At 32.3% G+C, this 11,955-nt stretch overlaps 1 protein-coding gene across 6 annotated transcripts in view; it reads right to left on the bottom strand.

The window, feature by feature from the left end:
- LOC106472571 (neuronal acetylcholine receptor subunit alpha-7-like) overlaps positions 1–11,955 on the bottom strand; it is a 79,102-nt gene that overhangs the window by 59,254 nt on the left and 7,893 nt on the right. For 4 of the 6 annotated variants that reach the window (XM_022401983.1, XM_022401967.1, XM_022401963.1 and 1 more), the window contains exon 2: positions 6,660–6,799. In XM_022401983.1, coding sequence (XP_022257691.1) covers positions 6,660–6,799 — 140 coding nt within the window. Of the gene's footprint in view, positions 1–6,626; positions 6,800–11,955 lie in introns of all 6 variants that reach the window. The other 2 variants (XM_022401976.1, XM_022401960.1) reach the window with 1 other exon arrangement.

The following is an 11,955-nucleotide window of genomic DNA, read 5'->3' as shown; positions in this document are numbered from 1 at the left end:
TATCAGATCATATTAAACATTCAGTACTTGGTTGATCCTACTGGGGCTCTACTAACCTCCGCAAGGCGACGTAGCATGCTGTCGATAAGGTTATTAATGTAATCCACCGTGATTTCATCCCAACTTGTTACTAGAAGGCCCTGTAACTCAGCTACAGCAGCTGTTTTAGGGTCGGTAGCAGTTTTCCGGCTCAGTTCTGGCCAAAAGTTTTCATTGGGATTACAATTTACCATTTTTGTTGCTTAATTAATTTTATTGTTATTTTCTGTAAAGTCCCCTGGTGGAACAGCGGTAAGTCTACGAACTTACAACGCTAAAATTTGGGGTTCGATTCCTCGCTGTGTACACAGCAGGTAGTTCAATGCTAAAACAAACAAACAGATAAGTTTCTGTGAACCTTTCTTATTAAAAATAATCTTAACATGAAGCTTAAAATATAAAGCGTTGTTTTTGGACGAAATAATTCTTCTTCTGCAAAATCAAATCAAGAGGGGATGATGATAAGTTTTATCAATCACCAAGCGCCTTGGCAGGGCTTGATGGTAAGGGCGATCGGCTCGCAGGTTTGGATCACCTTCACCGAACATGCTCACCCTTTCAGCCGGGGCGACGTCATAATGTGACGTTAGTAAAAAAGCATCTCAAGAGTTGACGGTGAGTGGTGTTGACTAGCCGCCTTCCCTCTAGTGTATCGGTGTTGGATTAGGTATGGCTAGCGCATATAGCCTTTTAGTAGCTTTACGCGCAATTCAAAAATAAACTAACGCATCATTCACTAAAAATGAAAAATGTTGGTGTTAATTAAGATATTTTTTATACTTATTGCTATCGACAAACCGAATATATATTGAAGCGTAATCGTGGACTTGAAATATCCAGATGAATATGTAGAAATGTTAGAAAATGTTCAGATATTTTGAAACAAAATAACTATCTAAAATGTGTAGCTTTTTTAAATAGTAATCTCTTCTTCATCAGAAAGACGACGAAAAAGATCACTTTTCAAAAATATTCGAGTTCTTGGTTTGTTGGTCTTGTTTTGTTTTCCTGGGGGGAGGGGGAGAGAGAGCTTATTAGATTTTCTACTAGTAATAGTTACCCATCAGACTTTTAAAATTCCAGTTTAGTATCGATTTGGTGAAGTTTTTCTGTGTTTGGAGAGCTTAGCTGGCATTATTTGCTCCGGCATCTTTTCTCGATAAACACCCTTGTGTTGCCAAGCCAACCCGATGATACTTATATATGAGATATAATTCTTGAAGCTATTTTTTATAACGCAGATTCTTCAAGTATAGCAAACCACGATAAAGATTTGTGTACCTGCTTTACTGGAAAGACAAGTGACATTTATAAACTACTATAGCGAGTATTTCAAAGGATACGCTTGCATTGCATATTTATTGGCACTTAACAGACGTGAGAGTGTCTAGCATATTATATACATTTTTTCATCACCATGCTCAAGTCAGTAAAGGAGACCAATAATTGTTTCTTGAACTAAAATAAAATTATTTACGAAACCCTACTTGTTCTATTGGTGTATTCTTGCCTCAAACGTTGTAATCTGGTATCTGTCTTAGGTGTAATGTTCATATTGCTCCATTTTATCTTTGTTGTTTAGTGTGTGTGTGTGTTTTCTCTTTTCACCAATAAGTAATCATTGGTAAGAGAAATTGTTTCTTAACGCTCCTTTTGCCATAGTGTGGGCTCTGTAACTAAGGCAACAGCTCTCATGAATGTTACTAGGGTATAGTTGATTTGTATTTGCATTAGACCTAAACGTAATTCAATATATAAATGTCTAACATTATCTGCTAGTTTTAATATGAAAATATGCTAACACACACCTGTTAGTTATTAACCTAATTCTTCTTCCTTTTGATTAATATGACAAAATGCACTTGTTAGTTATTATCAAACTTCCTAAGATAATCCCATAATAAGCAGTATCTTACAGAATTTTTTGATTTGTATTTTGCTTCTAGATTATTTCATTATCTTTATGTTTCTTTTTTGTTTTCTAACATTTTTCTAATAATTTTTTTCTCTTAACATTTAAAAAATTACGTTGTTATCAATTTAACAAGTGCAAAGCTTCAGTCTTAATTATTCAAAAATACAATAACAGCAACTTTTACAGAAAGCCAACTGATTTTGATTATTACATTTCGACCAATAGTAACGTGTTGTCATCAGGTAAAAGTTACATTCAAAATTTTCTTTTGCAGAATGAAAACGTTTAGGAAATGTTAGAAAAAACCGTAAAATAATTATCATCATAGGTTCTCCTTCATCAGATGTCTTGTTTTTTAAAAGATCAAACTCCGCATTTTATAGGTATTATATATATATATATATCTGTTTCTGATACTAATAAGGCTAAATAATTAGACTAATGAGCATATCCTATGTAGAAAAGTCTTAATGTTGATTTAATTTTAATTTGTTTGCTGTCCGGTAATTCCTTTAATAAATATTATTAGTTGTTCTAAAAATCACAACTTGTTGTGTTGCAAAAACAAACCAAAAAACGCAACACCATATTTTCAAACACTTTCATTCCTCTTTATAATTGATATAACCCGAACTACTAAATCTATCGTACTGGTACTTGTATTTAGTCGTAGTCTACTAACGTTCTTCTGTGGCCATCTTTAAAATTCTCAACAATCTTCAACTTCACTACTTCTAGAGAACCTAAAAGAGTTTTTGTGATTACATTTATAATTATCAGATACTTTATACAGAGGTGCAGTACATTATACTAAAACCATTTACAGTCTAAGTCGCCACGGCCGCTCATGTTCTGTCTAACGACCTTGCACCTTGAAAATATCCAAAATATGTAGTTTATATTGCAAAAGACTCCTTCGTATGGCTGTAATGTTCAAAGCACACCTCACCTTCCTGCACGGTTTCCATAATCTATCTAGTGTGCGGAAACGACGGTTTCTTAATGCCTGTTTGAACTGTCGGATTGCACAAAAATCCAAAGGAGTTAGATCCAGTAACTTGATGATTATGACCTCGTACGGAATATCCATTTTTCAGCTAGTTGAAGTAATCAACGGCTGAATTATTATGTCGTGGAAGAAACTTGTTTACAATTGACTGTGTCGCTCTTATACACGGAGATCCTTCTTAATTATGTTGTATACTTTTGTCTAGGGCAAGTGGACAGCTTTTTACACGTTATGTTTGTGGGTTCTCATCTGTTACAAGACGCTGCACTTTTCTTAAAGAAGCTGTGATATTTCGACCAAAAGTATCGTGTTGTCATCAGGTAAAAGTTACATTCCAAATTTTCTTTCTGGATGGTACTGGTATCCCAAGTTTATTCATATTCCTATATTTTCGATTTTAGTTCATTACAATGGACATTCAGTCTGGGAATGTCTCAATCCCAGAACTTAATATTGTTTTATGTTAAAGTCTGTATAACTAAGCCATCTTCAATGCTTCACCGCCTAAATCGAATCTAAAAGACATCCTGTGATAACTTTTATAAATCTCAGCCAACTTCTATATTAAAGTACTCAACCGATTTAACACTCAACTCGAAACTAATTTAACAGACATATTATGTTACCATTTTACTTTTCAACCACCTTCAATACTCAGATTGATTTTAATATGCGTTTTGTGATATATTTCATGTTTCTCCGAAACTCCACTTCTTTCTTTCACTTTCAGAAACTATTTATATTTATAAACTTTCTAAAATAGTTATTTATATTATTTCAGTCGTTCAAAATCACCTATCATGGTTTGGAAACACTCCAATCAGTTACTCCATATATTAATTATTTCTAATCTGCTAATTATTGTAAGAACCTTTCGTAATCTTCAAAAACCTGACAAACTTTAATTTTCTAGAAGCTCTTAAGAAACCCCTATTTTTCTCACTACTTCATGCACTGATATGCAAGATAGTTAAGAAAATTTATAAAACAGTTGACAACCTCAACTAATCCGAAAATCTAATCCACTGTAAAGGTTCACATATTTTAGCTTAATCTAACCAAACTTTTTTAAATATTTTACAGCCACGTCCCATGACGAAGTCAATGTAAAAAACTTTATTTGAATTATTGTAATTACTTGTTACGCTGCACTATTTAAATATCAATAAGTTTCTAGTGCCTTATACACAACAAACCACTCATATCTCAATCACAGTTCATAACCCAGATTAGTATGTCTTTTGGATAATTTATTTATTATCATGATATCTTAAGAACGAACCTATGACACTTTTTTTTTGAGTGCTTGAGCCTTTTTTTTTATAGTCGACATAAAATTGTATTTTTAAAACCTTTACTTCGAACGAAACAAAATATTAGCATTTACATTTCAAAGGTTAAGGTCAAATAAAAAATTTAGGAAGCAACTAAACAACATAATTTAAAGTAACATAATTATAAACTATTCAACTAAATATTTGTACACTTTAAAGTAAATTTAACTAACTGCATAAATGTGGGCTACACAAATTTGCCAAAAGGCAGCGGTTACTATTGGCTTTTAAGATAACGGTTCATAGTTCTGCAGTATATGGTAATCTGTATATTATTTTCAATTTAAGCTCTATCTGTTCTTTAAATTCACATGAAAAATAATTACTGACATGTATGATGACAGAAATAGGGATTTCTAATGAAGAATGCTTTCTGACAAATTCTTGAATAACATTTAAATTGTGTTAAATTGTATTTTATATTGTTATAATTAAGTATTTTACATCTAATTATTTCATACACACTCCAAATCTCGTTGTACAGTCTTTCGCATGCGAGAGGCTAACAAATATTTTAGTCATTTTTCACTATCACAATCTGTTAACTATATTGACTTTAAATCGTCTCTAAACGAATAAAGCTTATAATATCTTGTTACCTTGGATTAGAGGCTTCTCAATATTAGTTAAATTTTTTTTCAAATACCGAATTATCCAAAGACATCAACAAACCTCACAATGATAAAGGAGGGCTGGCAAAATGTGTGCCGAAAAGTGAGCATCAAATTTAGAATTCAAATAGTATATCAATGAAAGAGAGGTAAAACTGTGAATGTTCATATTTTGTCTAAAGATGGCTGTTGTTGTGCACACAAATATTTTTTTGTATATGCAAATAATATAAATGTAAAACAGTCATTTTAACATGTATTACTAGCTATAAGATAATATTTATGCCCATTGTGATTTTATTTATAGTTTGAATTTTTTACATATTATTTCTGAAAAACAAAATTACTACTCAAAAAGCAAAAACATTGGAGTTTTAACATCTTTTAACTAGCTTTTTAAAAAATATTCATACAGTAAGTTATGAGATAATAAAATATCTAAGCAAGACAAGTTGAGAAGGGTGAAGCATGGGTTTAAAAGTCAAGAAATTCATGTGAACATAATGGATTTCTTGACATTTAAGACCTTATTTCACCCCTTCTCATATTGTATCGCTTAGATATTTTATGTCATGAAGTATTTATGTAGAAATTTTTGTTTGTGTGTGAAAAACTGGTTACAACATTAGAAACTGTGTATTTGACATTATATTAAATAATGAGAAAAATCTGGTATTTTTTACCCTTCCTGTGTTTTCAGAAATAAGGTGTAAAAAATCAAGGTATCAGATGTAATCATAATATGCGTAGATTATCTATAAAGCATGAAGCGAATTTCATTTCATTTGAAGAAACATTAAATAGTCTACATTAACGTTTTATATCAAATTCGTAACATCGTTAAGCTCACATAAGTATTTCTTGACATTTGATCCCCGATTTTCGACTCTACTCGACTCGTATTGCCTCCAGGAGGCTCATCGGTAAGTCAATGGGCTTACAACGCTAAACTTGGGTGTCGATACCCGCGGTGGACAGAGCACAGATAGTCTATTGTGTAGCTCTGTGCTTTACAACTAACAAACAAATCGTATTGCTTATATATATTATTGTTACTCATCATGAAGCACTGATTGAAAATGTGTTTATGTTAAAGCTAGCTTAAACACTCTGAACTGTAGACCTGGTATTAGAGTAAATAAGGAGGAAATTCCGCAGATTTTTCTTTGCCACTCTTTTCATCAATACGTTGTTCCTTTTTCCGAAATAATGCCATTAGACGTCAAAGCTTTCAAGTAGAATCAATATCTACATAAAATTATCCTTTAGTAACAGTGGTCAAGTAAGTATGCTAAAGTATAATCATCTTATTTGTATATACAGAAATATTTTTATGCAGAGCAGTTCCCTGTCCAATCAAAATGTATACATTCGCCATTTTGTTTCTTTTAACCCTGTTGAACTGAAATTGTTTTTAAAAAATTCAATATGTTTTAATATATGTTATATATTTCAGTTCACTACTTGAATATTAATTCTGATATTAATTTTTCATCATTGATCTTGCCAGTCGTCCTTTGATATGATTCTTTAGGCCAATGACACGTATATATATATTGGTTGAAATAATTTGCCTTTAGGAGACGCTATGAACCTTTTTTTTTTCATCATCTCGTTTCAGATCTTATAATTCTCATTGAACTAACATTTTTAGGAAATGTTTGTTTCGTATTCGGAACATTTTTTTAGGCGGAAGGAAGTGTTATTATGATATTTACCATAAAATAAATTATAGCAATAAAAATTCGTACCACATCTATCAGCTGTTGTAGAGTAAGCCCAAAACTAAGTATTAGAGGTTCTGATTCATTCGCTACAGGTCGTTCCATAGCGTTGTAGTTCTTGAGAAGCTGGTTCAAAAGTCGTCGTTCATGTCTTCCCTGGGCAGAACCTAAAAACAAAAACATGTTGTATAACATGCATGTTTCTTAAACAGTTTTTAAAATACATATTTTTATCAAAGCTTCAAACATGTCTCTTGAAAAATTGCTTAAGCTAACAAATCTTGTTAAACGAACGTTTTGTAACGAGTATCAAGTATTCATATATTTAACATCACTCTCGTTACTGCCCAATAAGAAGTCTGTTATGTGTTCTTGAGTTTTCTCCACGTTTCGATAATTATGTTTTAAAAAATTGGAAAAACGACAACCTTTGAATATAAGCTTCATAAAATAAAAGTCTGTAATGCCAAATGATATATTAACGTGCTCTTCTATACAAAGTAAAATACAAATAAGTCTAATTATTGCAAACAAAATCTTAAAGCTCATCCGGCATGTTAAGTTAATTTCTCCTACTAAAATATCAGGCCTTGCCATTGACTTTCCAAGTTTTACTGATCATCAACTGAACAAACAAATACACTTTTTGAAACAGAACTCGTAGTTTCTTGTTACATGCCACACTAGGTTCCTCAGTACTTAATACAAACTATCCAAGTTTTACTGATCATCAACTGAACAAACAAATACACTTTTTGAAACAGAACTCGTAGATTCTTGTTACATGCCACACTAGGTTCCTCGGTACTTAACACAAACTATCCAAGTTTTATTGATCATCAACTGAACAAACAAATACACTTTTTTAAACAGAACTCGTAGTTTCTTGTTGCATGTCACACTAGGTTCCTCAGTACTTAACACAAACTATCCAAGTTTTACTGATCATCAACTGAACAAACAAATACACTTTTTTAAACAGAACTCATAGTTTCTTGTTACATGCCACACTAGGTTCTTCAGTACTTAATGCAAACTATATTTTAAATTACAACAATAGCATTATTACGTTGCTCTATGAGTTGGTGGTTTCGTCATAGTTATATGTACGATAATATTACTTTAACTTTTTTTCTATTTGTTGTTTATAGAACATTTCTCTATATCTTACTGACGATTGAATTGTTTTTTTTTTCAATAATTGGTACGCTTGGTGTGACATATAAGTTAAACATAAATCAATAACACTTCTGATTATTATAATTTTGACAATGGTCCAATCTTCTGAATAAAACTTCAAATTGGTCAAACTGTATTCTATGGTAAATCACATACATAAAAAGGATGAACCAATCATTTAACTTTACAAGCTGTCAAAGGTGATGTCTAGGCAAGAACACTTACAAAATAAATAGTATCAATTACAAAACTAATATTGTAATTTATAAAATAAATATTATCAGTTATAATATAATATTATCAGTTATAAAAGAAATATTATGAATTATAAAAATAATATTGTAATTTATAAAATAAATATTATTAGTTATAATATAATATTATCATTTATAAAATAAATGTTATCATTTATAAAATAAATATTATCAGTTATAAAAACAAGATTATTATCTATGTAAGAAATATTATTGTTTGAAAGGCCCCCAGTGGTTTATCTGTAACATTGTGGACCTATAATGCTAAAATTCGGGCTTCGATACCGGTGGTGGGCACAGCACAGGTAACCCATTGTGTGGTTTTGTGCTTAACAGAAAACAAACAAACGATCATTTATGAAAACAATATTATCAATCACAAAGTGATTATGAAAACTTCTAAAAAGAATATTATCAGTTATAAAAGAAATAAAACTACTGACTCAGTTGAACTGTATAAAGAGTAAAAATGTACATTATGCATTCTTAAACACAAATGTTATTGGCAGAATTGATAGAGAGGTAAACCAAAGCTCTAAGTCCTTAAAGGTTTTATCATATTTCCGAAAATAAATCCTTTGTCTCCTGATAATAATTGATGGACAAATTCCATTATTCTTCATAAGATCCACTAAACCTCGGTTTTATTCACTCCATTATATCATTTATTCACTTTCCTTCCTATGCTTTATTTAAACACTTTTTGTTGACATTTTAGAACCATTAATTACTGCTTCTGTTTTTCTTATTAAAAATCCTGGATACACGCTTTGTGAATTGTAGAATCTAGCTATGTCTGATCTGATGGCTTTACGTGGTGTTATATTGTTTCGCTACTCTACGAAATAAAGGTTAAAATTAGATAATATTTTACGCTACCATACTTCACTCTCAATGTCAAAGTTATGTGATCATCATAAGCGTTGTTTAGAAGTCATCACCATCTCCTTCAGATACGCTACGTAGAAACAACTACATGTAACTGTACGGACTATGTCTCAACTCCGATTGCAGTTGGTTGTGGAACATGTCAAAACTTCAGCTTTAAACTTCTGGCGAAAATATGTGGATGACCTTTTTTTTTCTGTTTTTAACACGATGATATTGATAATTTGTGTTTCTACCTGAATTCGAAAAACCTTTTTATCCAATTTACTTTTGAACTTTAGCGTTTTTAAATGTTGATACTAATATTCCGACATCCCAAAAGAAAAAAGTTATCCAAGCCTTGGTAAACCAATCAAAACATTTATGCGCAGTTCCTAGACAAAACATTAAAGAATTAGAAGATGTTACCTAGTTTATAAAACCATATGGTTATAGTAATTATTTTCAAAAACGTAGTCCAACGCATTAGAGAGGCAGTATGAGACAGATTGGAATATATTTAGATGAGTGTAGATAACGTAAAAGGTAATATAATGGGACAGACTTAGCCGAATGGAGAAAATATATAAAATGGAACGTGGGGACTGATTGGTGTGTTCTCGGCATACCTGTCACTTTGTAGATTCAACGCTATTGCACTTATCAGTTAATGAAAAGTTAATGTTCTGGTGTATTAATGTTATAAGAGGAACGCTGTTAACACGCTTTTGTGCGAAGCTGTTGCCTAATTGATATGTAATACTGTTTTCACAAACAAACACGTCTACACAAAAACACACTATCTTGCTTATACGTCACATACTGATCCTATCTTCACTTTGTTGCTAGCCTAAAACTTTAAAATTATTTTCCACTCAGACTGCTGAAAATTCATCCGCCATGTTGCTAGGGTCAACAAGACGTAATATTATGACTTCTTTTATTGCGGCTCCTTACTTCAACTTGTAATATCTGTTTTGGTAATATATTTGTAACTTCACACTTAAGCAAAAACTGAAAGTAAATCTTCGTACATTGCTAATGAAGTATAAAGCAACTTAACTAATCTAAGTTATAAAAAGATAACAGTTCCAACTCACGAAGAGCCGGACATAACCTAGTGATAAGAGCATTCTACTCGCAATCGGCGGGTCGCGGGTTCGAATCCCGCCACTGAACATCCTCGCCCCTTTCAGCCATGGGGTTATAATGTAATAATCAATCCCACTTTTCATTGGCAAAAGAGTTGGCTCAAGAGTTGGAGACAGATTGTGTTGACTAGCTGCTTTCCATCTATCACTTCAAAATATAGATTAGTAGCTTTGCGCGAATTTAAACAAACAAACCCATCTCACAAATTACAGTTAAAAATTATATCGCGGCTAAAGTATATAAAATATTAATTTAAATTTAGAACAATAAATAAATTATGTTACAAAACTAGATTTGTTTAAAGATGCTAAGGTGTACCTAGCAATTTATAAATACACAATGTAACCATTGTCACGATATTTGGCTCATATTTCACCTTAAAAATAATAAAAAAATAGTTGATGGTCCAAAGAAAGTATAGATCCAATTACTAGATAAGGAAAGCAATATTTATCTATATCTTTGGCAACTTTAGGAATCTTCACTTTTTTCGTCCAATTGGGCCCTCTTGCTCCCTCTGATGCATAGTGTAATAATGTTTATAACTGAAACTTTCAATTGTATCTTTTTATAATAAAGTTTTACTTACATAGACTGGGTTTATTGTTTTTTACTCTTTTTTTTCTTCTATCCTATATTTGTTTATAACTGTCCTGATATTTTAAATGTCGAAATAAATAAATAGCATAATATTTATATATTCATCTACTCAGCAGGATACAGGAAAAAACATGTACTAATAATCAGTTTCAACGGGCACCACCACAACACAACCACTCCTTCAGGAAATACGGCACCACACGACAACTCCTTCAGGAAATACGGCATCACACAACAACTCCTTCAGGAAATACGGCACCATACAACAATTCCTTCAGGGAATACGGCACCACACAACAATTCCTTCAGGGAATACGGCACCACACAACAATTACTTCAGGGAATACGGCACCATACAACAATTCCTTCGGGAAATATGGCACCACACGACAACTCCTTCAGGAAATACGGCACCATACAACAACTTCTTCAGGGAATACGGCACCATACAACAATTCCTTCAGGAAATATGGCACCACACAACCACTTCTTCAGGAAATACGGCACCACGCAACAACTCCTAGTTCAACCGGTAGACGTGATAGTATTCTAACTTATGATCTGAACATCTAGCTAAAGAGTATCTTTTCATTCAATTACTCATTCTTACTTCTACTGCAAGAAAAAGTGAATTGTTCCTAAACTGTAATTTACAAGTTTGATGCCACCTTCTAGTTCTACCTTCTGATATTCGTGTTGGTATATTAAGTGGGATTCACCAACGACCACAATGTTGAACGCACGGATTGATCATAGTCCATTAAAAAATATTGAATTTTGGCTAACTCTTGAGTCAGAGATGTTTTCACGATGTTTGTTGCTTAAATTTGACCTTTGGTGATATATTACAAGTATTGAAATTATGGCCACAATATTTATATATATACTGAGTGGTCACAAGTAAATAGACACCTAATTTTTCGTCATTTAACTGATTTATGCTAACTAATTTGTGTTCAAAGAGCACTATATAAATGAAAATGGTCCGCACACTAATTACCTTGCGCTAAAACATGCCTAGAACTTAAGGTTCTCTCGAATTGTCAGATTTTGTTAGAGGAAGGATAGTTGGTCAAGCAGATGGTGGAATAAGTCAGTGGCAAATTTCGCAGAATTTGGAAATCCCGCTTTCGACAGTCAACAGAATCATCGTGCCATTCAGGAAACACGGCAAGGAAACAACTGAGCAGTGTCAGGGTCGTCCTGGTCCATCAGAGAGTACAAAAAGGGCTGTCAAGAGGAGCATCAAAATGGATCCCATATCAACGACT

The sequence above is a fragment of the Limulus polyphemus genome, unplaced genomic scaffold (genome assembly GCF_000517525.1).
Source record: "Limulus polyphemus unplaced genomic scaffold, Limulus_polyphemus-2.1.2 Scaffold122, whole genome shotgun sequence".
NCBI classification, from domain to species: Eukaryota; Metazoa; Arthropoda; class Merostomata; order Xiphosura; family Limulidae; genus Limulus; species Limulus polyphemus.
This window is presented reverse-complemented; position numbering and strand designations above follow the sequence as displayed.